The following is a 27,853-nucleotide window of genomic DNA, read 5'->3' on the forward strand; positions in this document are numbered from 1 at the left end:
TAGACACATCTCTGTATTAATCATTCTATCATTGAAGTTTTTAGCTTTGTATTGAGTCCTTTTACATGGAAACTTTGTATTGCGTCTTGGCAGAATAGTCCCTAGGACAAGTGAGGCAGAGACTGTCCCTGTGGGGTGAGTGAGGTGGGAATAGAGAAGGCGGAAGGTGAGCACCTCTGGGCAGTTGCAAAGGTTGGAGAGGGGATGGAAGCCAGATCCAAGATCAATGAGCCCTGGGAAGTGGGCCCATTGAAAGAAGACTGGACCTGTGGGATGCCTGGGGGTCTGCAACAAGGGCCTGCTTTGGGAAGCCCCCTCTTTGGAGATGACTGTGGCAGCATTGAGCCACCACCCAAAAGCAGGCACCACAGACACTAACTGCAGATTAATGCGACGGCCCTCACAGATCTTACACATGCGTAAGATGATAGATCTGCAGGAGGGGGAGCAGTGGCGTACTGAGGGGGCCGGAGGGATCAGTTGTCCCTGGGAGAAAAATAATATAAAATGGATCAAAATTATAGGTGCTTTGTGAATATGCTGACTTGAGAGTGGAGAGATTTCATATTGTCACGTATGATTCCTGGTAACCCATCTCAAATATGAAAAACTAGGTTGATACCTGTTCATCTCAGGAGCTGTTGAATTCAGTTCACCATTTGCAGTATCTCATTAGGATGTTTAGTGCAGAAGATGTTGGGTTTTTTTTAAATTTATACTGTGGGCAAGCATGGGTTCACAAGAATTCCTCCATTGTTTTACCATGAGTCTCAAAACATTTGGTGTTTTTCTAAAGGCCTGGAGTCAATTGATTATGTAGGAATCTCAGCTTTAATTTAAAAAAAGTTCTCTATACTTCTGGGCCTTACAGCTAAGGAGGAAACCTTTAAAACATGAACCCTAAATACACAAGAAACAAAAGGCCAATAAAAATCCAACATGTTTTATTTTTAAAAAATCTTATGATTTGTAGATCATTCTCATAACTTTGTGTAGGCGTTCCTTGTGATTCTTGGGTTGGCAATACTGCTCTTTGATTGATGAATTTAGAGAGGTCTCTCCCTTCAGTTTCCCTTTCCACCCTCCTTTTTTGTCACAGGTCATCAGAGAATCATAGAGACAATGGAGAGTAGGGTGAGTCCATGACTCTGGTTAATGACTGGTCAGGGTGACTAACTATTATCAGCCAGTGGTCTGAATGAGCTATCTACTGCCATCTGTTAATCAACTGTAGGAAAAGGCTTCACGAGCGGACCTTATTTATATAGACAACCTACTTTGCCACAGAGATCAGTAGACACACTTGGGGTACGTCTACACTAGCTCGTTAGTTCGAATTAGGTAGGGTAATTAGGGTAAGTGGAGTTGCAACTGAAGCCCGGGATTTAAATATCCTGGGCTTCATTTGCATGTTCCCGGGCACCACCTCGTGGAATGAGGAGTAACGGTAGTTCGAATTCAGATTTTTAATTCGAACTACCTACTCCATGCCGCGTGAAGCCGTGGGCCTGGAGTTTGGACTAAGGGGGATTTAAAAATGGCAGCGCCCGGGAACATGCAAATGAAGCCTGGGATATTTAAATCCCGGGCTTCATTTGCAACTCCGCTTGCCCTAATTACCCTACCTAGCCCGAACTAAAGAGCTAGTGTTGACGTACCCTCACTGTGTCAAGGTGATCAATTTGGGCTCTTTTGGGTTGAAATTCACTTAAGACTTGGAGCTGGGAGAATAGAATGTTGTTATCCATATTGTATGATTAAAAGGTAAAAGACTTGAAATTAATATGACCTGGCTTAGGGTCTACCATAACTTGAACACTAAGCAGAGGATAGTGATAGAGATGCAGCCGTGTTTGTCTGGTCTAGGTGAAACAAAAGACAGACCTATGTAGCACTTTAAAGACTAACAAGATGGTTTATTAGGTGATGAGCTTTCATGGGCCAGACCCATTTCCTCAGATCAATATGTGGAAGAAAATTGGCACCACCATATATACCAAAGTGATACAATCAAAAAAAGAACCTATGTGAAATTGACAAATTTGTCAATGTGTTAAAGGGCAGGGTGGGGAGGTACCATATTACCTAGTGAAATCATTGGTGCTGAAATCACTAAGGACAGGAATTTGACCAAAGAACTGACACTTTCTTAACAAAGACTCCATTTTTACTATTTAAAAAGTAAATCAATGCAACAGAAAACTGCAACGCTCTCTGGAAACTTTTTAAAAATCAAACTAAACTTTATTGAAAAGATTGGATAGATTGCAACTGAAAATATTTTACTGCACTTAAGGCAACTGATTTAATTTTGTGTAAAATTTTGCATAAACGATAGCATTTTTTTTGAAAATGTTCAACTATATTGATATACATTTTGATCATATCTACTTGTGATGCCAAAACTGTTCAAATTGGGCCCACATTTGCTAAAGCTGGTCCTGCTGGCAGAAATGACACATGCTAGGTTTTTCTTTTCTGTATTCCAAGTGAATTGGGAGGGTAGAGGGGAGGGAGGAGAGTATTGTGTTTCTCTGGCACTGGATGGATTTTGTAAGCCAATGCTTTTTACATGAAGTAAGCTCACTTCTTAAATTTCAGAATGGAGCTGCTGACCAGTTAGCTACAAGATATGATCCAGTGTACAAATTTAGTTATTACAGTGATTGTTTTATAAACAAGAAACAGATATTACATTTTGCAGTCAGTCTCCTACTGGCATTTAGCACCACTGTGTGGTTGGTATAGGAATAACTCCAAGGAGAATGAAGCAAGTAATGAAGGCAATAAAGCTAAAAAGTGTGTGTAGGGGGGAATTGCTTTTGGCTTAATCACTCAGCTTTTTAAAAGAATCGTAAATATTAGTAGTTAGACATATAATTATTCATTTCTATGCACATACATGTGCCTTTATTTCATAGACACTGATTTTAAAGAAAATAACAGCAGATAAGGAACTTAATTTACCCATGCCTCAGTTTCTGCATCTGTCAAAAGGGACAATAATACATGCCTTCCTCACAGGAGTTTGTGTACATTCATTGGTTTTAGTTCAGTGTTTTGATGTCATCAGATGGAACGTGCTGAGACGTGCAATTTTAGAAAGTGTTTTTTACAATTTCAAAATCTTTCTGCATTATTCATGAAGTAGCCACTGCTCCTGGATTACAAGGGAATTTCAGTTTGGGACTTTATGGAATGATCTCCTCCTCCCATTGTGTGATGCTGGAGCAATTTGCCACAAGAGGCAGGGTAGTGAGATCAGGGCGCCATCCACGCTCCCCCATTATCACTTTTCAAAGAGCTAGTCAAAGATGCAGGAGTGCCAGCCAGCCTTGTGCTGTTTTTTCAGTAGCCGTGTGTGCTGCAAGGAGAGGAGGGCTGGATCATTTGTTAGGTACCATTCGCTGGCCCGCTAAGTGGAACTGGGCTGAACAATAAATGGCCAGGAGGAATGGATCCCCCTCCACCTGGGCCAAAGGAACCCTTCAGAGCTTTCCGACACGTAAGCAGTGGCCGAAGCTGGGGCACTTAGTTTTTTTTCTTTTATTCAAATTCTGTGATAATCAGGGCAGGGGGAGCACTTGGGTGTGGAGGGCAGTAATCTTGAGCGGTAGGACCCTGAGGTGTGGAGGGAAAAATGGGAGGGGCAGAGGGCGAAGGGACATAGTAGGAAGGATGAGAGTCGCTATTGGTTGGATAGTTCTCAACTCTTTTCAGTGGCTTGGAGATTACGTTTGCCTGGTGAGAACAAGGGTGGGGATTTGGTTCCTACACCCCTGGGGATATTCGGTCTGCCAGTCTGATACGTAAAGCTGGCACCGTCATGATGCCTCAGTGGGACATTTTACCACATTGGTTCTGTGAGCTGAATGGGTTAAAACAGAAGCCAGGCTGTATTTTACTGGCATGTCCCTTGGCAATTATTCATTTTTAGAGGTGCTTACTGCTGTTGAAACAATCAACATAGGAAGCCCTCAACTTGTTTGTGTGAAGAAGTGAAAATGAGGTGGCAACTTTTGCAGTCTTATTCTAGTTATCTTCTTCCTCTCAAGGGGCAAATGCCAGCTCAGGGCAAAGCCTGACACTTTGTTTGATTGTGTGAAGAAAGGACAGAGATTTCTCAATTAGGTTTAACTGGTGCTTGCCATTGTGCCTCCCAGGATCAAAGAGAGGAGTTTGGAGCATTTGCAAGCTGCCTGCATGTCCGCTATTAGGGTATCTAATAAATCTTTGACTGATACTTTTATTCCCAAATTTAATGCTGTTAATTAGGTACCTTCTCCATATCTGGCACATGATATAAAACATGCTCCGTTTTGTTGAGAAAAAATTGCAGAAACATGGAAGGTTTTTTTCAAAAATAATTTACTTGGTTTCAGGGATTTGGCTGAAAGGGGACAAGCATGCAGTGAGCAGGGACACAGGATGCACAAGGAAGTGAGGAGGGAAACAATGGGAAAGGATGAGGCCGGGTCAGGGAAAGAGGTGGAGCCTGGGCTGGGAAGAGGGCAGGGCCTAGGCTTGGAAGCTACTGCCTCCCCAACTGAAAGCTTCACCAACAGCCCATGCAGACTATGCTATCAGAAAGATGATGGTGGTCATAAAAAAGGTACAAATGTGATAAAGTGATCAAAAGCAGTAAGCCTAATTAAGAAGCCTTATAAAGTCAAAGGTGGAAAACATCTCGATGTGCAGCAAGAAAAGCAAATATGGTAGGCAACCAGATTGGCTTTCCAGGGAAATCCTTGGTGAGCTTCAACACAAAAAGGAAGCTTCCAAGAAGTGGAAACTTGGACAGATGGCTAGGGAGGAGTATAAATATATTGCTCAAGAATGCACGGGAGTTATCGGGAAGGTTTCTACAGGCATATTAGCAGTAAGAGTGTGATCAGAGCGGGTGTGGGGCCCTTATTGGATTAGGAAGGTAACCTAGTGACAGATGATGTAGGAAAAACTGAAGTACTCAATGCTTTCTTTGCCTCTGTCTCCATGGACAAGGTCAGCTCCCAGACAAATGCACTGGGAAATGCAGTATGGGAAGGAGGTGGACAGCCCTGGGGGGGAGGGGGGAGGGAGAAGAACAAGTTAGGAACTATTTAGAAAAGCTAAACATACACAAATCCATAGGCCTGGATTGAATACATCCGAGGGTACCAAGGGAGTTGGCAAATGTCATTGCAGAGCCTTTAGCCATGGAGACTTTGAAAACTCGTGGAGATCAGGAGAGATCCCAGATGACTGGAAAAAGGTAAATGTAGTGCCCATCTTTAAAAAGGGGAAGAAGGACAATCCAGGGGACTACAGACCAGTCAGCCTTACCTCAGTCCCTGGAAAAATCATGGAGGGGATCCTCAAGGAATCCATTTTGAAGCACTTGGAAGAGGGGAAAATGATCAGGAATAGTCAACATGGATTCATGAAAGGCATATTGTGCCTGACCAATCTGATTAGCTTCTATGATGAGGTAACTGGCTCTGTGGATATGGAGAAGTCAGTGGATGTGATATACCTTGACTTTAGCAAAGTTTTTCATACGGTCTCCAACAATATTCTTGCCAGCAAGTTAAGGGAATATGGATTGGCTACATGGACTGTATGATGTATAGAAAGCTGGCTCGACTGTGGGACCCAACTGGTAGTGATCAACAGCTTGATGTCAGGTTGGCGGTCTTTTCCTAGCAGAGTGCTCCAAGGATCTGTTCTAGGACCGGTTTTGTTCAACATCTTTATTAATGACGTGGATGAGGGGATGGATTGCACCCTTAACAAGTTTGCGGATGACACTATGCTGGAGGGCAGGGATTGGGTCCAGAGTGACCTGGGCAGAGTAGAGTATTGGGCCAAAAGAAATCTGATGAGCAGGGGTCGACAAGTTATGGAAAACCCTACTCACTAGACAAAAAAGGGACTTGCCACCCTCCCCCACAAAAAGTGTTTTTTAATGGCATAAATTCCTAATAAGTATAAGAACAGTAATTACTAATAAGTTATTAATAAATATCACCCAAGTTATTAATAAATATCTTATAAACCTCTACCTTTTCTCTCTGCTGCCATGTCTCCTCCCCTTGCTCCATCAGCTCCCCTGGTGCCTGCTGCCCCCCAAACCCTCACCCTTCTCTGCTGTCCTGACTCCTGCCCTTCTCACTGCCCTCAGCATTCCTGAGACCTGCCCCCCTCCACCAGCTCTTCACTACTCCTGTGCCCACTCCTCCACTAGCCCCACTCTGATGATGTGAGCTACCCCTCCTCATCCTCTCTCCTAAAACCTTCCTCAACCCACCTGCCCTGCCTCTCTCCTCTGGTGCTGGTCCCTCCCTTGCAGGTGTCTGCCCTTCTGCTTCACCCCAGAATCCCTTGGCACCTGCACCCTCCTGATGCCTCCCCCTTCCCTCATTGCCCCTGCCCCCTTTGCCCGCTTTTTCCCTGATACCCACCCCCTCAACACCCTCTGCCCCCGTTCCCCTCATGCCCCTGTGCCCTCACAGATGCCTTGCTCCATCCCCGCCTTCCTCATGCCCACCCCTTCTTTCACCTCCCCCTCCTCCCTCTAGCCCCCAGTGCCCTTACCCACTCCTCTCTCAGCATCACCCTGTCCCCCTCCCCCCCCCATTGACACCTTCCCTCTTGCCCTTTTCCTCATTGTCTGCACTTGGCCCCCTGGCATTTGTCTCTCCTGCACCCCTGTCCCTTGGTGCCTTCCCCTTTCTTCTTCTTCTTCTGACCTCCTCCCCTCTCCTCCCCTTCCTTCCCCTCCCCCAGGGCCAGCTCTAGATTTTTTGCTACCCCAAGCAAAACATTTTTGCCCCCCCTTTTTGTTGTCTTTTACACATTTGCATTTTGCAATTTGTTTTCTTTTGTTTTTGTTTTTGTCCCAGCATTTTAGCCCTATAAATAGCAAATGTCGTTTTCATTCATTTTTTTCCATTAAGGCAAAGGTGCTTCAAGTGATCTCCCCCTTTACTCCCTGCTGGGTCACAGCAGCCTTTTCTCTGCCCTGTCCAGCCTCTCTCAATGGACAAGCACCCTTCACTCCCAACCCACAGGGGGAGCAGGGTGCAGGGACAGCACAGAGCCAGAGGGGTGCAGGGAACAGTGGAGGGAGTACGGGGGTGGTGTGGGGAACAAGAGGCACAGAGCCAGAGGGACTCAGGGATCGGGGGGAGCAGGGTGCAGTGGAGGCACGGGAAATGGGACACGGGGAACAGGAGGGGCAGAGGGATCAGAGTCTAGGGGCAGTGCAGGGAACGGGAAGCACAGAGCTGGGGGCCAGGGATTGGGGGGAGCAGGGTGCAGGGTACAAGGGCGGTGCAGAGCCGAAGTCGCAGGGAAGAGGGAGAGGAGGGGGTCCGGGGTACAGGGGATCAGGGTTGGCATGGGCAACGGGCAGTGCAGAGACGAAGGGGAGCTGGGGCCGTGGCAGGACTGGAGCCAGCAGGGCGGGCCCTGGCTGCGCCGTGCGCCGCAGCCAGAGCTGAGCTGCTGCGGTCCTTTAAAATCAGTGGGGCCATGTCACGGTGGGAAGAATCGCCGCACTTCCCCCTTCGCAATGGCGCTCTGCTCCTCCGCTGGACGGCGGATCAGATGGGGCTGCACCGCCCACAGTGCGGGTTCTGCCAGCCCATCACAATGGCCCACCGGGCCAATCCACCCCTGCACTCGCCAGCTGGTAAAATCTACTCACCATGGGCAAGTGGGCGAGTGTATTTGTTGAGCCCTGCAGATGAGGTTCAACAAGGACAAGTGTAGAGTCCTGCCCTTAGGACAGAAGAATCTCAAGCATTGTTACAGGCTGGGGACTGAATGGCTAAGTAGCAGTTCTGCAGAAAAGGACCTGGGGGTTACAGTGGATGAGAAGCTGGATATGAGTCAACAGTGTGCCCTTGTAGCCAAGAAGGCTAATGGCATATTAGGTTGCATTAGGAGGTGTATTGCCAGCAGATCTAGAGAAGTGATTAGTCCCTTTTATTCGGCTCTGGTGAGGCCACATCTGAAGTATTGTGTCAAATTCTGGCCCCTCACTATAGAAAGGATGTGGACGTATTGGAGAGGGTCCAGCGGAGGGCAACCAAAATGATTATGGGGCTGGAGCACATGACATATGAGAAGAAGCTGAGGGATTTGGGTTTGTTTAGTCTGCAGAAGAGAAGAGTGAGGGGGGATTTGATAGCAGCCTTCAACTTCCTGAAGGGAGGTTCCAATGATGATGGAGAGACGCTATTCACAGTAGTGATGGATGGCAGAACAAGGAGCAATGGTCTCAAGTTATAGTGGGAGAGGTCTAGGTTGGATATTAGGAAAAACTATTTCACTAGGAGGGTGGTGAAGCACTGGAATGGGTTACCTAGGAAGGTGGTGGAATCTCCATCCCTAGGGGTTTTTAAGTCTTTGCTTGATAAAGCCCTGGCTGGGTTGATTTAGTTGGAATTGGTCCTGCCTAGAGCAGGGGGCTGGACTTGATGACCTTCTGAGGTCTCTTCCAGCTCTATGGTTCTATTACTTTAAGATTCTAAGTGAAGCTCTTGAGTCCCAGAGGACCAGATCAGCAAGTGTTACCTCAGGACATGTCTAGACTGCCCACGGCTTTTGACAGAAAATATGGAAATTCAATGCAAATTTGCATATCTTCTTCTGATTCCATTTTTGCAAGAGGTTTTTTGGGGGAAAAAAAAGCAGTCTAGGTGCAGTTCTTTTGAAAAAAAAAAAAAAAACCATCCCTTTTTCTAAAGAACCCTTCTTCCTAAAAAAAAATTAGGTGTACAGGGTTCTTTCAGAAAAGGTGGAGGTTTTTTTGGTTTTGGTTTTGTTTTTTTGAGAGAACTGCATCTGTAACTGCTTTTTTTTTCCGAAAAAAATCTTCCAAAAACAGGATTGGAAGAATATATGCAAATTGGTGCCAAATTTGCATATCTTCTTTCTAAATCCACTATCAGTCTAGATGTGCCCAAAGAGTGAGTGTGAGTGGAGGGGTTATAGCAGTTTCAAATTGAAAATGCCTATTGCAGGTGCTTGTATGGGCTACTAACATTTTTGGAGCTCCCTATAGATAAGTGGGACATTTATCCTTTGGTTAGACATCTATTGCCACCACTTCACTTTTAAACATTCTAGCTGTTTCTGTATACCATCTAAAAATTATGCCTATTTTTCGTTATTTCTGGGGAGATGAACTTCATGCTTGGCATACTGCATTTCATAACAAACATTCCCAGTCCTTTAACACTGGTTATCACACTATCACGGAATCTTACCTCATAGTACTGAGAAATCAGCCATTTCCTTACTTTCCTAACAAGGTCACACCTTTTTGGAATAATGATAGTCCAAATATGACAAAGTACAACATCAACTTCCCTTCCCCTACTTTTTTCCTGGGACACTGAGGCTGTGTCTACATTGGCAAGATTTTGCGCAAAAGTGGCCGCTTTTGTGCAAAATCTTGCTGCCTGTCTACACTGGCGGGGAGTTCTTGCGCAAGAACATTGATGTTCTAATGTATGAAATCAGTGCTTCTTGCGCAAGAACTATGATGCTCCCGCTCAGGAATAAGCCCCCTTGCGCAACTGTTCTTGCTCAAGAGGCCAGTGTAGACAGGCAACATGAATTTCTTGTGCAAGAAAGCCTGATGGCTAAAATGGTCATCGGCGCTTTCTTGCGCAAGAAAGTGTCTACACTGGCACGGATGCTCTTGCACAAAAGCACATCTCTTGCGCAAAGGCACATGCCAGTGTAGACACTCTCTTGTGCAAATGCTTTTAACTCAAGAACTCTTGTGTTAAAGTGTATTTGTGCAAGATCATGCCAATGTAGACATAGCCTGAGGGTTTATGTCCATTTGCCACTTGAACTGTGTGAAGCAGAGGTACTGACAGATTCCAGCTAGAAGCTACTGAAAGAAAGCTGACAACTAGTCCCGGTATCAAATTTTCTCTTGCTGAAGGGTACTTCCTTCACTTCTGTCTAAATCCTTGACATTTTCTGGGGTCTTAACAAAAAGCTCAAACCATAGAAATGCAATGTAAACAACAAGTCCCAACCCTGTCTTGTTCTGGCTTACCGTGAGACAGTCAAAGCATCCCCTCTCCAGCCTGCTTTACCCTGGCTATGTGGCTTCAGATCCTTCTCAAGTTGCCTCTCAAGACCAAAACCGCTTCCTGCTGCTTCTTTTCCCACTGTTGCGAGGGAATGGAGGTCATATGTACATCTTGTTCCTTCTCATAAATCTTGGATAACACTTCTATGCTGTCCTTCGGACTGGAGCTCTTAGCACACTGCTTGTTCTGCACTCTAATCAGGAACATAGGACAGTGTTGGAGCTGGAGCCTTCTTTAAAAGGCCAGCATGCTCTGTCACTTTTATCTTAGCTTTACCATTGCAGATCCAGCCCCAATAAGTAGTTACTGGAAAAAAAAGTTAGACTCAGACAGATATTTTAGAGGTCTGTGTTAAAATTGGTGATCTCAACCCAATTCTGTGGTCAGGTGCTGCGACATTACAAAAACACTTCTTCCCTATGATAGAAATGTAGCCGTGTTAGTCTGGGGTAGTTGAAGCAAAATGCAGGACAATGTAGCACTTTAAAGACTAACAAGATGGTTTATTAGATGATGAGCTTTCGTGGGCCAGACCCACTTCCTCAGATCAAATAGTGGAAGAAAGTAGTCACAACCATACATAACAAAGGATACCATTAAAAAAAATGAACAAATATGAAAAGGACAAATCACATTGCAGAACAGGAGGGGGATGCGGGGGGGGGGGGGGGGAGGAAGGAAGGTAAGTGTCTGTGAATTGATGATATTAGAGGTAGGGAGAGTGGGATGTTTGTGAGTTAATGGTATTAGAGGTGATAATTGGGGAAACTATCTTGGTAATGGATGAGATAGTTCAAATGTTTGTTAAGTCCTTGTTGGAAAGTGTCGAATTTTAACATGAATGACAGTTCAGAGGATTCCCTTTCAAGTGCAGATGTAATCTTCCCTATGAGCACTCACTGACTTTTTTGTTGGCAGTCTCCACAGATTGCATTTTATGCTCATTTAAACCTTGGCCAACCATCCTATCCTAAAAGATAGTGCCTTCTCCACGATAGAACTGAGAAATATGGATGTGACCATTTGGGGAAAACTCATACTGCCAATGTCATGCTGTATATGTTCTGTGGATAAATATTGCAGATTATGGGGCTGCCTTTCCAATACTTTTTGTGAGCTTGTCCTTTTCTCATTGTCAGAACAGTTTTTCTGTTACATACATATAGTTTTTCTGTACCTATGTCATCCTTATCATAATAACTCATTAAGCCACTTTCAGTTTATGGCATGTTTTGGAACTTTTGTTTTTAATAACCTTCTATTTAGGGAGGAAAACATCAATATTATATTTTACTTGTACAATTTACGGTAAAGTATTGTTTGTCAGAGTCCTGTTGCTTCCATATGGTGTGAGGGAAACAGTAATATTTAAAAAAATACTCATACTGGTACCTCTTATGAGTCTAACATGTTTTGTCATTATGTGTTAATTTAGTATTTGCAAAATGCCTTTGCTATACACAGCTCTGCATCTACTGGTAGTGCTTTTCTATGAGTATAAACTGCATGCTGTAGTTTATAGTTCAAACACAGAGAAGAAAGACAGGGCCTGTCAAGGGAGCCTCTGTTATGAGACTGAAAGTAAGGACATGATTACAAAATGGTTTCATAATAGCTCTACAGCTACATGGTTGAAGAAAATTGCCACATTGGTGCTAGTAGAACTGTTATTCCCTTATGGAAAAAACCTTTGAAATGTAACAAAATGTTGCCTTTCCTTATGGTTTTTTGTAACCATTCTTTTGAATTTAGTAGAAGTCTATAGTACAGATAGATTTCAATAGGCTTTCCTTAAAAAAAACCAAACACAGGAAGGAGCTCATTCTGTATTTAACTCTATAGACTTTTAGTAGAACTTCCACAGACACTTGCATTTTACAACAACAATCATTGTTTTGTAACTTCTTCCATGTTTAGAGCCTTTTAATCATTACCTTAAAATGGAGGCCTGACGGGAGAATCTCTTATGTAAAACTAGCTAGAATTTAAGGAATCTAAATCTTTATCCAGTACAAATTCTGCTGTTCTTGGAGTCCTATAACATCAAAGTCACTACACTGTAGTTAATTAGCATTAAGGATTTTGCATGGACAGTAATGTTTAATTATATAGACCTGCCACCAGGTGACAGCAGAGATGCACAATTTGTTTGGCAGCTAGACTACATTCCAACATCTTGTAAAACTTGGAATGTTTACAGAAATCTAGGCTGAGCGCTAGGTAGCTCCAAGATAAACAATGATCAAATTTTCTAACAGCGTCCCACTACAGCAACTGGGTACCAGGATTTGAGGTGTATAGTAAGACTTGCTCTAGTTATCTTCATGGTTGAGATATGTATGCAATCTCATTTGCATACAGGAACAGGTTGTAAAGCAAATTTTTCCAGTTCCCATTCTGGGGCTGAATGAAATATCTGAGAGCACTATGGATAGTTAAGCACCTAGATGGGGGTGAATGAAAATAAGGAATAATTTGAGACTTAAAAGCAGCGTTCCCTGTAATTTGTGTTTGTACAGCCACTCATGAGAGATTCAAATGCTCTCCAGCTGATTAGCAGAGCACTCACAACTATTTTTTTTTATTTCTCCTGATGCGTCAATGAACATAGCAAAATTTATTCTGTGCATGGATGGAAAAAATTAGAGGGAACATTGCTTAATATTTTCCACATCTTATTGCATTTGTTTCTTTCTAGACTGAAAATCGGAGGAGGACAACTAACATTTGGCATCTACAGACATATTTCTACCTATATAAATCTTGGTTACATTCATTTGACAGACAGTTTTGTAAAAGCAGTATTCCATGATTAAACATGGAAGATGCCATTGTTTGGGCCATTTTATATTTTGTCTGAAATGATGCACTCCTCAGTAGTGTATTTACCTGCAATCTAAACTGTGTTACTTTGGTTTTTTTAATTCAGTAATTTTTCTGGACAGCCCCTATCGCATGCTTAGTATGCTAGGGAGATATGGTGAAGCAGATCGTCCATATCAGACAGGGCCATCTGCAAATAAATAACTTCTTTGGACCCCAACATTGTTCCTGCCTAGAGCTAGGTGAAATTTTTGTCCCAAACTTTTTTTGGGGTGCAAAATAGAGATTCAATAACACAGGCTGTTACTCCACACTATGGGGTTTTTCTGGGATACCAAAAGTATCCCAGAAAAGACATAGCCAGAGGTATCCCAGAAAAACTGCCGTATCCAGGGAGCCTGTCTGTTGTTCAGCTTTTTTTTACGGAAGAGCAAACACACTCTTATGGAAGTTCTTTCTTTCTCCTCCCATGAGGAAGAAGGGCTCTTCCAAAAGAAGAGGCTTTTCTGAAATTTGGTCCAGTGTAGAAAGGCCAAATTTCAGAAAAGCCTCTTCCGCAAAAACTATCGGAAAAAGGTACACAAATTGTGGAGCGCAATTTGCATACCTTTTCTGATAGATCATTGTAGTGTAGACATAGTCACAAAGACTTTGCAAATTCTTGGTGGTGTTGCTAATTCATGTGAGTAATAAAAAGTTCTGGATTTGGACATTCATTTTGATATTTTGCCAAAATAAGTGTTTAGATTTTATGGTTCAAGCTCCAAATTGTTTTGAAACTTCTTTCAAGTTTGTTTTTAAAAAAATTAAAATAAAAAAACATAAACTCAAAATACAAAAAAATTTGTTTCATATGGGTTTGAGTGAAAAGTTTCATTCCTCCTGGAATATGAGGTTGTTTAGATGATAGTGGAGGGGAAGGCAACTACACACTGTAAAAACCCATGTCAGTGAATACTAGCACTAGAATAACTGTGTAGACATTTTGTTTAGGCTGTAGCATGGGGAGAGGAGATGGACTTCAGCCCCTGTGGCTTATGCCACAGTGTCTACCCAGCTATTTTTAGTGCCATAGCGCAAGCCCATTTCTGTAGTCCTGTGCTCACAGACGCATGGCCACATGTTCTGAACCACCAGGTGATCAGACCCTTAGAAATTATCTATCCTGTACTGCTAACCAGCCGTCCCACAAATCATAAAGCTGGGCCTAACATAAAACTTCTCAACATTTATTTTAGGCACATGCTTTACAGCTGATCCCTGTCAGCCCAATTGCGTAGTCCTTAATCAGGAGTAGTTCACTCTGGCTACGTCTACACTGGCCCCTTTTCCGGAAGGGGCATGTAAATTTCAGCAGTCGTCGTAGGGAAATCCGCGGGGGATTTAAATATCCCCCGCGGCATTTAAATAAAAATGTCCGCCGCTTTTTTCCGGCTTTTAAAAAAGCCGGAAAAGAGCGTCTAGACTGGCCCCGATCCTCCGGAAAAAGTGCCCTTTTCCGGAGGCTCTTATTCTTACTTTGAAGTAAGAATAAGAGCCTCCGGAAAAGGGCACTTTTTCCGGAGGATCGGGGCCAGTCTAGACGCTCTTTTCCGGCTTTTTTAAAAGCCGGAAAAAAGCGGCGGACATTTTTATTTAAATGCCGCGGGGGATATTTAAATCCCCCGCGGATTTCCCTACGACGACTGCTGAAATTTACATGCCCCTTCCGGAAAAGGGGCCAGTGTAGACGTAGCCTCTGAGACTAATGGTATTCTACCTGAATAAAGAAACCAGTTTGATACAAGCAGCTTGACATATTCAAAGTTTTCAAATTTGATTTTTTTATTTTTATATACACACACACACACACACACACACACACACACACACACACACACACGTGTGTGCTTAATATTGTCAGATTTGAAAAGCTTGGTCATGCATAGAGCCTTTTTCAAGGATTTAAAACTCTTATGAAAGGTGTTGAGCTGGTATAAATCAGCACATTAACTTAAATGGAATTACTACTATTTATACCATCCCAGTCTCAAGCCAATTACAGCCCTGCAACAAGGACAGGATATGGCAGAGCTTAAATCCATGCTAGAAAACTGATTGGGAGACAATGTGGTGATGGTTGTGATGATGGTAATGAAATAAACATTAACCTCTTCTTGCTTAAGTCCTACAGTTATAAGCTAGTGTTTTTCTTCAAATACTATATCCTTTTAAATTGTAATTTTATATCTTGGCTATTATAACTGAAAGCCACTAGATGCCAGTGTTATCTAAACATCATGAAAAGACTTTTTCAGTTAAATGTTAGAAGCTTAAGAGGCAACTCAGCCAAAGACTGTATTCATAGTATAGCTTTCGTATCTTTCAATAATATACATGATATCAGTGCAATAATGCAAAGAACATATATCTCTGATTAGTTTGCAAAGGACAATGTATTATTTTATAGAGAAAGAAATTCAGATCAAATTAGTCAAATTTCAGTATGTATCTTTTGTCAGGTAACTTACAGCTTGCTGTACCCAAACTGCCATTCATTCCACTACAGGTTAGAGTTGCATCCAATTTGCAAAATTAAAATCTGGATTTTGACCACATCCTCTATTCAAGTTCTTTAGGTCTATTGAGTGTTTATGGATTTTTCATCACGATAAAAAAATCCAGGTCTGAATTCAGATTCCAAGCCACACCCTAAAATTTTATTTTGACTCATCTCTACACAGTAGGATTTTGGGTTGGATCCATTACGACCCTAAGTGTTCTTTCTCTATTTTTTGTGATGTATGTAAAAATGGTACTTGGATTTGAGATAATAGGATACAGAAGATTCTGGTTCAACTCCTAACTCTACCCCAACCTTCATTTGTGAGCTGGGCTTGGTTGGGAGCCACCATGTTAATACTTATAAGTAGCATAACTCAACTAATTGGAAGGGACGCTATTCTCCTGAGAGTGTATGGGAACTAAGCACGCCAGCCTCTGAGTCATCTATCGCAGGTTAAATTCTATAGTCTGCAGAACCTTTGACAAAGTGAATTTGCCACATCTGATGATGTTTTTGTCTGTCCTTACCACAGCCATTAGACTTTGAAACAAAAAAGGCATATACCTTTAAAGTAGAGGCTTCCAATGTGCATCTTGATCATCGATTCCACTCTGTGGGTCCGTTCAAAGATACAGCCACAGTGAAGATCAATGTGTTGGATGTGGATGAACCTCCAGTTTTCAGCAAGCCTGTGTACACCATGGAGGTTTATGAGGATACTCCTGTTGGGACCATTATAGGTGCTGTAACTGCACAGGACCTTGATGTTGGCAGCAGTTCTGTTAGGTAAGGAAACATTTTCCTTCTTATAGACCTTTCACACAAATCACGTTCCGAAAAGTTCAAAATAAGAATGACACAAGTTTGTAAAGGACTGGGTCCATCGATGATTATTAGCACTGATGGTCCATGATGAGCTGATGGTTTCCATAAGCTTTTGCCTTCCAGTAGCTTGGACTGCATGACAAGGGATGGATCACTTGACAATTGCACTGTTCTCTTTATTCCCTATGGCACATCTGGCACCATTCACTGTCGTGGGGCAGGATCCTGAGCTACATGGGACATGTTTTGATCCTGTACAGCCATTCTTTTGTTCTTATTTTCTAAACTCATGCAAAGAATGAGATTGAATGGCCCAGGTAATGATACATAACTCAATTCACTTGAAAGCCAAAATCCCAAATAAGTGTTGCTGAAAGTAATTATCAAAAAAAGTAGATGCTTCATGGAGTGGTTTATATGAAATGAGTCTATATATGGTAGATTCTGAAGAACAGGAGTCCATATCACAAAAAGCATTATACCAGTTGACATTAACTAACACCCCTTACCTTAACAAAGGTTCTGGGGATTGATCAGTTATGGGAATGTGTGTCTTACCTACAGGGTGTCCATCAAGAACTGGAACAATGGGAACAAATGTGGAAATTTAGGTGGGGGAGTTGGCAACGCTTTGCAAATACTTGGAGAGATAGCATTACTGCACCTTACCCAAGCAATAGTCTTTTTGTTACACTTTATATTCAGGTTTATAAATTATAAGAGTTATAAATTATTATTCAATTGTTATAGACTGTTAGTGTTGAAAAGGTAATGGGCTGCATATAACAATCCATCGTTAACACCTTCTAATTATGTGCTCATAACCATTTTATGCATGATATTGATGTCTATCACATGAATAATTTATCAAGCCATTATGAATAAATGGAACTTTACTATAAAGTGTGACTAGTCTCACTCTTACAACACAATTCAACAACAGTGCCACTAGTCTTTTCAGAAACACCTAGGACTACAATGCAAGCATCATGGAGCTCAGGATCTAAGCTAGCTGACATAGCAATGGGGAGGTAGATATCATTCCTGTGGGGCCTGCCCATCCTGCATTCTTTCCACCATAAGATAGTATAGTTTCATATAGACTGGGTGACATATGTTACATTCCCTCTGCCCAATAAAAGGGCCAGGTTGTTAACCCTTTCCCTCAGAAGTAAGCTTAGAAAAGTAACCCCATCGAAACCAGCATTATCTTGAATATTGGGCCATCCCTTATGGGCCAATAGCAATCCCCCAACTTTTGTTTCTGAGCAGTTTCTCGTTTACATGGTCCTGTGTTCACCTCTTGAATAAGTAACTGTTTTCCGGTGACAGTAACTGACTCACACTCTGGTTTGAAGAGAAGCAGTTTTCATGCATGAGTGCCTTAGGGAAGAAAAGGGTCTCTGTCTTTCTCTCCCTGTATGTCCCTAGCCAGCACATTTAGCTGCTCTCCTTGGAACCTGGGCAGGGACCCAGATAAAGCCACTTTGGCCTGAGAAACCTTGGCTGTGAGGTCACATGTCCTCCCCTTCATATTCCCCCCCCCCCCCCAGTATGCTGTATCACAAGTTGTCTATGCCCTTAGATGCCCAGCTGCCAGTCTGAGAGACCAAATGAGAGATTCATCTTTTATTTTGGCTTTCAAATTTGAAAATTGGGCTCACGGGGCTTCATCCATGGCCCACGGTAGCCAATGGAATGATTTCTATTGAGTTCAATGAGCTTTGGAGGAGTCCCAGAGTCCTTTGCTTTAAGGACAGGTAAGTGAGGCAGTGCCAGAAGGCTAATAGACACACTGGGACAACAAAGAGAAACTACTACTAGGCATTTTATAGGCAGTACATCTCCCTCAGTTTGACTCTGAAAAATATTTTTTTCAGCCAAGCCATCATGATTTTGGTCCTGAAAACACATACTTATCTCTTCTTTCCTTGTAACTCCCATCCAAAACCTCTGGGCCTTGGTGTCTCATACAAACCTTTTCCAGTAAACAGAAAAAGTCCTATTTGCTTCATTAAGCTTTGGATCATCCTCTTATAACTGTGGGAATTGCCAGTTAAAGAACTCTCATGTTTGGTGGATAGAGACAAGACGTTTATTATTTACTATTTAACCTGTCTGTGTTCATATATTGATTAGCTGAAGTGAAAGAACTTAGATGTGGGTATTAATTCCTGTCAAATTAGAGTTCAGTACTCCATAAGGTATATAACCTGTAAATGAAAGTAAAAGTCAATAAAGAAAAGTTAGCAAAAGCGTATGTTAGTTACAAAGAGTTGCATGTGTTTACAACTTTCAGTTGGGTCTTACGGTAATTATGTTCTCTCAGCTATTTAAAATCTATATTATCTCATGGGGTAAATAATGTTCCATCAGTTTTATAATATTTTATAGAAGGCGCTTAAGTAGTGTAACACTGCTTTCATGTAAATTGCCCCTCTAAGTAGACATAGAACAGCAAGAAATGTTCTCTGAGATAATAGGCAATATAATGTGCTGAATGGTACAATTTCTTTACAAATTAATTCATGTTCCCAGAGATGTTTTCCTACAGCAGTTTAGCTATTATGATGCATATTACCACAACAATCTGCAAAATGATGGAGACTAGCATAAAAGACAAATCTGCACTGTATGCAGCAGAAGTTATAACATAAAAGACAAAGCAATCTAAAACAGCTCACATTAAAGGATGCAACACTAGTCACAGCAACTTAATCCACTTTATCACACAAAAATGTTTAACTCTGTTTTAGATGTATGGGGAAGGAGAGAAAATAGCAAAATAATAGTGGAGGGTAAAATTGGTTGGGGGGGGAGGAGGAAGGGGAGACTATCTTGCTGGAAATCACTGAAAATTCCAAGGCTTCTTTTTCTCCAGTACACAGAATTAAGACTGTTGAGGTTTCTGAGAATTTCAGGAGTTGAAATAAGTATGAATGGAAGTTGACAGAAATATGGAAATGAAGAGGCTTAGAACAAACATTCAACGAATGTGAACTAAGAAAACAAAGAAAAAAGGAGCCGAAGGTACTCAACACCTGCAAGGATCACTCTATGTGACTATTTTGGAACATTGCCCTAGCACACTTGATTTTCAAACGGTGTTAAATTTAGATTTTAGTACTCATGAGAGAACTGTTCTGTACATTTCCATTTCCTTCATACTGTAGCAAGAAATGCTTGGCATAAATGGCAAGCTGAATTCCTGTGTACTTTGTGTCCATTAAAGATTCCAGAGAACTTCTTAAAGAAAAGTAAAGGAAATATTTTCACATGTTCTTCTCCAATTCCTCTAGTCTCATGACAGTTACAAGAGCTCCAAGACCAACATCTGTACTCAAATACTCAGAATTTGTCATTTAGAAATCAGAAAATGTTGATCTCAATAAGATCTAATTTTTCTTAGGATATGTCTACACTACCCCGCTAGTTCGAACTAGCGGGGTAATGTAGGCATACCGCACTTGCAAATGAAGCCCGGGATTTGAATTTCCCAGGCTTCATTTGCATAAGCGGGGAGCCGCCATTTTTAAAACCCCGCTGGTTCGAACCCCGTGCAGCGCGGCTACACGGGGCACGAACTAGGTAGTTCGAACTAGGCTTCCTAGTTCGAACTACCGTTACTCCTCGTGAAATGAGTCTTCCCCAGAGGTGGACATCCTGATCTAAGGCTGTTTTCACTTTAGCGTGCTGCTTAGGGAGGGTTGGTTGCTTCAGAGCTACTCTGCTTGATCACAGATGCATGCACTGGGCTGCTTTCATGCTCTATTCTAGCCTAGCTATCCGGTTGCCCCAAAAGCTAGAAAAAAACCCCCTCTGGTTTGGACTCTCTGGCTGTGCAGATTTAATCTTCTGTGTGCCTTCCCCTCTCAGGCAGCAGAAGGGGGAAAAAAAGTTCCCAAACTTCCAAACAGCAAAACAGGAGAAAAAAAGTGTCCTTTTAAAATCCTGAGGTCTGTGTTCCTGGTTCAAAATGATCCCACCGCTCTGCCACCATGTTATTCCAGCAGGGATATTCTCCCCCGGGCACTCTGAATGCAGAAGGTGGGGGACTACAAAAGTCCCTAAATGCCTTGCCTCTATAGGCTCTGTTTATGATGCACTAGCTGTAGAAGACAGGCTGCCACCATCAAGTGATTTTTAAAAAAACCTGAAAAACCAGGAAGGAACACTTGAATTTCTTCCCTGAGGTACCCCAACCTCTTCTGCCACAAGAGATCTTGAAAAAATAGAAACAAAAGAAAACACAAAAAACAAACTGTGTCTTTGATAGCTGATGTCTCAAGCTAGGCAGACACACACAGAGACCTGTTTCCTTCTAGGACACAATCAAATTATCTCCTTAAACAAGATGATTTTATTAACCAAAAACTAAAAGATCTCCTTAATAAAGCATACTTGGTTACTAGCTGTTACACAGCAACTGAAAGAAAAAAAAATTAAAACACAGAGAACGTAGTATCTTTGGGTATAGCTTATATATAGTGAATGGGGGCGGGGGAGCAGCACAAAGATTTTATAGAGAGAAGCTTAACCAAACAACAAAAACAAAGAAAAATGCTCTGATCACAACTAAACTTGCCTTCCTTTCTACTCACCATCTGTGCTGGCCCATACTTCAAGGCCCAGTTTACTCCCATGCCCAATATTCCTGGTAGGCATGGTAATTCTGATTACTGCATGTTGCTCCTTCAGCCCTTAACTCCCACAAAGGAAGAAGCAGCTAGATATCTCTATACAATTCAGATTTCAACAGTCTTTCTGCCACCACCCCCTCTAGCATGCCTCCCATCCCTCACACTTGCCCATAGTCACTTAGCAGGCCAATGGCAGGATTTGGAAAAAAATCAGTACTGCTGAGTCCCCAGTTATTGATCTATCCACTGGGGTATAAAACTGACTACAGGAAAGTCAAATACTACTTCTGATCTGGTACTTGAAGACAACACAATTTTTGTTTTCTCTCAGTAGGCGGGCTGTAGATCTCGACCTCTTAGACTCAGAGTTTCCCTGTGATGGAGGTGGGGCCTGGCCAGAAGGGGAAATGCTGGGGTTGGGGTTTGGGACTTACCTCCCCCAGCCCTACCTTCACCCACTGCCCATGGTTTAATGGAGCAGCAGCACATTATGCCTTTGCACCTAGTAACTAGATCCTGGAAAGAATATATATTCTGTTGCAATTGTACTCTAGTTCATGAAGTAGAACTCCTGTTTTTGGATTAAAGGTTCCCATTTCAAATCTCTACAGCAATGGATTTCTGAAACACTATAAAATGCAATCAATCAGTGGATTAAAAGCAGTAATTTTGTCTTCTGCAGACCTATCATCTCAAATGGCAATTTTGTTATGCATGAAAACCTAAGCAAGATTAAGATGAGTCATTTCTTGGACTAAAGAAACCCAGGTGCTATAGGCTATGGGGCCCCCTTTTGTATCACTGGGCCCCATGGAAGTTGCTCCTTTGCTCTCTACGGTTATGTCTACACTACCACTCTAGTTTGAACTAGGGTGGTTAATCTAGGCAACCGGAGTTGCAAATGAAGCCCGGGATTTGAATTTCCCGGGGTTCATTTGCATATTGCTGGGCGCCGCCATTTTTAAATGTCTGCTAGTTCGGACTCCGTTCCCGCGGCTACACGCAGCACGAACTAGGTAGTTCGGATTAGGCTTCCACGAGGAGTAACGGTAGTTTGGAATAGGAAGCCTAATCTGAACTACCTTGTTCGTGCCGCGTGTAGCTGCGGGCACGGAGTCCGAACTAGCGGACATTTAAAAATGGCGGTGCCCAGCAACATGCAAATGAACCCCAGGAAATTCAAATCCCGGGCTTCATTTGCAACGCCGGTTGCCTACATTAACCACCCTAGTTCGAATTAGGGTGGTAGTGTAGATATACCCTATGTTTGTCAGCGGGCCTGGCTACAAGGTGCAGTTATTTATCCTGTAAAGTGGTTCCCGTCCCTTAAGTCAAACTGAAACAATGCCCCACCATGTGAAGCTACATCTTTGAGGACTTGTGGTAATTAAAGAGCCTACTAAACTCACAGCAGTGTTACTTGTAATGTATTAGCTAAACTTCAAATATAATACAGGTTGCACCACTGAAAACGGATACTTTGGTCCTGCAACATCAGTGGTCCAGCAGGACCATGGATGCTCCTTGACCAGATTGCCCCAGAACTTAATGGAAGGAGGGCCAGCATCCCAGCCAAGGTTAGGGACAACAGGGCCAGAGGAGCCCCACAGCAGCACTGGGGCAAGGGATTGGAGAACCCTGGCAGCCCGTGGAAGTGTGGAGTTGGAGCTGGAGCTGAGGGAACCATGGCAGCATAAAGCCAACAGCCGTAGAAGCCTGGGTGCCCACAGCGATGTGGGGTCGGAGACTGAAGAAGCCCAGCCACCTGTGGCAGCCCTTGGCACCGTGGAGCTGGAAAACCCTGACAGCCAGTGGCAGTGCAGGGTCAGTGGCTGGAAAAGCCCGGCTGCCCATAGCAGTGCAGGACTGGGGAAATCTGGCTGCACACGGCAACATGGGCCAGGGCTGAGAATCCCAACTGCCAAAGGCAGCCTGGAGCAGGGGACAGCAGCAGCAGCAGAGTGGGGGAGAGGGTAGGAGGGGCCAGATGCGAGGGTGGGGACTGGCTGGCTTGAGGCCCAAGGCAGGGGACACCTCCCCTGCCCGGAAAACTCTGTCATTCAGATCTGGTCCGGTCCCCACCATACCAGATCAGGGAGGTCCAACCTGAACAAATTACCCTTTAAATTGGATATGCTAGTGCTAAATTCCTGCCCTTCTCTTTTTGTTGCAATATATAAATAACAGTTGTTGCATTTCATCTAGAGGTTCTTATATTTTGGGCCAATGTTTTCTACCAGCACCATGAAAGTAATATTAAGATGGGATTTTTTGAGAGTTGTATTTATTTGGGGTGGGGGCCACGTGCTTGGAGCCCATTTCAGCCTGGGATGTCCTTAGAACGCTAAGAGAAATGGATCAACACCTAGAATAGTAGCAGATAAACTGCTGAGGCCATCTCTTTGCATGTGGATGAATAGAAAAGAAAAAAGTATGTATAAAATGGGAGCACTGACGGTATCCATGTGGATCCTAAACTCTCAATCTGCAGTCTTGTATTAATGGAATTATTTAGGATTTAATCCCCAAAATGATCTCCTCACCTCAGAGGTTATAATCCCAGAGGAAGTTGAGGGTTTACCAATGACCACCCTGTGGATTCTCATTTTCTGTGGGAGTTGAACAACCCTCAGGCTGTGTCCAGACTCAGGGGTTTTTTCGGGAAAAGTAGCCTTTTCCCGAAAAAACTTCCCCTGTGTCCAGACTCAAGCCGCGTTCTTTCAAAATAATTTCGAAAGAACGCGGCTTTTCTTTCGATGGCGGTAAACCTCGTTTCACGAGGAAGAATGCCTTCTTTCGAAAGTTCCTCTTTCGAAAGAAGGCGTTCTTCAATGTAAATAGGGCTTCCTCGAAAGAGAGCATCCAGACTCGCTGGGTGCTCTCTTTCGAAAAAGCGGATTGCTCTTTCGAAAGATCCGCCTGCAGTCTAGACGCGATCTTTCGAAAGAGGCTCTTTCGAAAGATGCTTTCGAAAGAGCCTCTTTTGAAAGAAGCCTGCAGTCTAGACACAGCCTCAGTGTAAAAGGAAGCAACACTGGGACTGTATTAATATATGGCCACCTCCTTAGGTCTGGCTATGGGCTGCACAACAGCATAGGATCTATCACAGCACTGAACAATATAGTCAAGCCCCTTCACATTCTCAAGTCTACTTCTACCAAACCTCTCACTGCAGGGTCAGTGAGGCCCCCATACAGGTCAGAGCAGGTAACAGAATCATCCCACTGTGTGATCACAGCTCTCACTATTGTCATTTTGGCACCTCAGATCTTCCATGCGACATACTTTCACTCTTGGGCTTCCTTAAGGTTTGAATCTATGCAACGAGAATAGGAACTGAGTTAATGCCTGTTAAAGACTAAGATAAAATACAAAAAGCCAAATATTTAACACTGAAGAGTGAACTTAAAGCAGCCAAAGATTACATCTGGATTACATTCTCGCTGGGTGCGGGAAATGTTATTAGTAAGAATCTCTTGTTGCGTCTTCTACCAGATCTGCTGTCAGATACGGTAGCACCACCATTTCCTGAACTGAAAATTTGTTTCTTGATGTAAGTAGAAGGACTTGGTGTATCAGGAAAAGGACTGAAAAAAAACAAGTGTGGCATACTGAGGCTCTGCTCCACCTGATTTTTGGATCCACATTATTTCCTGGATGTAAATTAAAGCTCCCTGGGGATAGGTAGCTGAGAACAAGGGGTTCAAAACCAGCTCCCTATCAGTCCACAATCCACTGTTCTAGGTGTGTGTTTGTTTTTTTTTCATTTAAACTTGTAGATTCTCAAACCATCCTCCAATGCCCCTCTTATCACCAGAGATTCTAGGATGCTCTTTACTGTCATAGCCTTCCCCTAGGGAAAGCTGGCAGAACAGAAACACCTTCACTTAGTCTGATTTCCTCTCTGCAGACTGTGAAAACTGATCTCTCACTAATGTTGGAACAGTCAATTCTGAGGATACAATCCTTCCCTCATTATGGAGAGGTGAGAGGGAGAGCAAAAGTGCATGTGCAGAGTGGCTTCCGCTATTCAGACCTGCCCCAAACCTCAGCAGAATTGAAAGCAGCATTTCACAATCCATTACAGTATTAAGGAGAATGGGATTCTGTGGCTTTGTCCTTAATTTATTTCTGTCCTGTAAGGGCAATGTACCAGGCCTGGAAAGATATTGTGTATGTAAACTTGTACTGAAGGGATTAAATACAAGAATCCTAAAGATGTAGATTTTACCCCAAACATCTAAGAGTGAAATACAAGACACGTCTTTGCTTTCTTGCTCAGTCTTGCAGCGCTGCCTGCTCAGTGTACCAGTAAAAATAAAAACAATGCATTTTCCAAATGATAACAGGTTTTTTTCTACGATATGCAGCTCATCATGAGAAATGCAAAGCAGACAACAGAGCTGACTGATGATTTTGATGGGCATATGAACATCAATTTAGATGGAGAAGGAGAGGAAGCGATGAAATTTGTAGACTGAAACAATTGGCAGTTTGGATGTGCTGATAATTGAAGTGCAACAGATTTTATTCCCCATTTTGTCGAGTGGGTTTTACTAAAATTTGTATGTGAAATTTATAGGGCTTATGAAAATTTTAACAGCTTCTTTCAGTCAAATCTGATGTAGTCATCAGAATCTGCGAGTGTTCCCACAGCCATTGCCTTCATGTAAATTAGTTCTGCATCATGCCAAATAAGCATTCCCTATTCTCATCAGAAACTAAGAGCAAAGCGTTATTTGTATTGACATTACCTGCACAACATCAGGTAGCCTGCTGGCTGCTGAAAAACATTAATCTTTCACCCTCATTATTTAGAAATAGAGCAAGATTGTAGCATGCTGTGAGCAAGACTGCAAATCATGTATTATAGTGTGGAAAGAATTCTAGTCAGTGGAAGTGCTGATTTTTTTTTTCATGTTTTATGTATAATTCACATGTGAAGGGCTGGTCTTGTGATAAGGTGAAGAGAAATGTTTTCTTCTTCTTCCCTCCAAGTGTAGAATTTTCCTTCCACCCTCCTGAAATCACAACTAGCTAATGGCCACAATGTTCAAAATTCTGTCTAGCACCAATGAAATGTTTAGGGTCTGAGGTCTCACAAAACAGCGAGGCTTTATCGCTCTTTAAAGTCAAAATATTTTTAAATATAGAAAGAAGTGCCATTGTGGGTCAGGGGAATAAGATATACAAAGAACAGTAGAATGGTCAGTGCTAGGTGTCCCAGAGGGAATAAACAGAACAGGGAATCAGTGATCTATCCTCTCACCCATTCCCAGCCTCTCACAAACAGAGGCTATGGACACCATTCCTGCCCATCCTGGCTAATAGCCATTGATCTAGCTCTTTTTTGAACCCTGTTGTTGTATTGAACTTCACAATATCCTCTGGCAAAAAGTTCCACGGGTTGACTGTATGTTGTGTGAAGAAAAACTTCCTTTTGTTTGTTTTAAACTGGCTATCAATTTAATTTGGTAACTCTAACTCTTATATTCTGGGAAGGAGTAAATAACCCTTCTTTCTTATCTTTTTCCACACCAGTCATGATTTTATGTTAGTGTTACTTTCCCTTAGGGATTTATACAGTTTCAGATATAGGTTGGATTTTTTTAAAATGCTCAACTGTGACTATAAAATAAATGAGAGTTGACAGCCATAGGAGAAGTGTTTGGCCAATCCTTAGGAAAACCTCACAGCGCTGAAGACACTTGGCTTTACAGATAGAATGGTACCAAAAAAAGTAGCCCCGCTGAAAATTTTACAAACACTTTGTAATTTCTATAAAATGGATTTGATGGAAAAATGCTTATCCAGTGAAGTACAAAATAAAAGGGTTTTTTTGGGGGGGAAGTGGAGCAGGGTGGGTTGCCATTTGTCAGACATGATCTATCCAGCTCACTGTAGGCTTTGCCATTGGTAAAGCCTACAGTGCAGCTATTCCAAATTTGGGGGGCAGGGATAGCTCAGTAGTTTGAGCATTGGCCTGTTAAACCCAGGGTTGCAAATTCAATCTTTGTGGAGGCCATTTGGGGCAAAAATTCATCAGGGATGGTACTTGGTCCTGCTGTGAAGGCAGGGGACTGGACTTGATGACCTTTCAAGGTCCCTTCCAGCTCTGGGAGATAGGCAATCTCCATTAATTTTTTTAAATTTTATGTCAATAAGACCTTTAGATCATACCATTCCTCAGAGTTCTTACACATGCTTTTTGTGCTAGTAGAGGCACTGGTTGCTAAGTAAGTGTTTAGTGAACTGAGTCCAAAACCACACTGACTAAGAGATCTCGGTTTGTTATTTTTTACATTTCTTCCTTTGTTTTTTGTGATTTTTTTTTCCATTTTGCTCTGGTTACTATCATCCCGCAAGTATTTATGCACTGAAATTATCAATTGTTTGGGATGTATTTGCATAGTTTTACTTCTTTTTGGATCAAGTCGATACTCATGAGGTTGCACTGAGGAAAGACAAGAGCTGACAGCATGTCCATTAGGATTTCATTTGGTTTGGCCTTTAATGCAATAACAGTGCTTTGAAAATTATCAGAGGTATGGGGAGTTCATGCCCCCATCAAGAGAAGATGAGCTAGCCTTAATAAATAATTTAAAGATGAAAAAAATGTGTGGGGATATATTAGCCTGCTTTTGATCTCTATTACCAACTCTTCCTGTTTCTTGGTTCAGAATAAATGAAAGATAACAGGAGAAAATTCAGTGTTGTCTGGATATGATGAGAAACAGTATTAGATCTTTTTAAACCAGTCAAGTCAGCCAAGTGCCACAGCGGGAGGTGAAGGTGGGCAGGGCGGTGATGTGCAGTGTGACAGCAGCTCTAGGCTCTGCCCCCGACTGTGAACATCACCGCCCCACCCCCCTTCGCCTACCGCCGTGTTGCTCAGCTGACTTCTGTGCCGCTTAGCCGGGCCG

General features: G+C 42.7%; 1 protein-coding gene across 2 annotated transcripts in view; it reads left to right on the plus strand.

The window, feature by feature from the left end:
• The window catches only part of CDH12 (cadherin 12), a 785,724-nt gene that overhangs the window by 707,998 nt on the left and 49,873 nt on the right, over positions 1-27,853 (plus strand). For both annotated transcript variants that reach the window (XM_075921427.1, XM_075921428.1), the window contains one exon: positions 15,998-16,251. In XM_075921427.1, coding sequence (XP_075777542.1) covers positions 15,998-16,251 — 254 coding nt within the window. The remainder of the gene's footprint in view (positions 1-15,997; positions 16,252-27,853) is intronic.

The sequence above is a fragment of the Pelodiscus sinensis genome, chromosome 2, assembly GCF_049634645.1.
Source record: "Pelodiscus sinensis isolate JC-2024 chromosome 2, ASM4963464v1, whole genome shotgun sequence".
Lineage (NCBI taxonomy): Eukaryota > Metazoa > Chordata > Testudines > Trionychidae > Pelodiscus > Pelodiscus sinensis.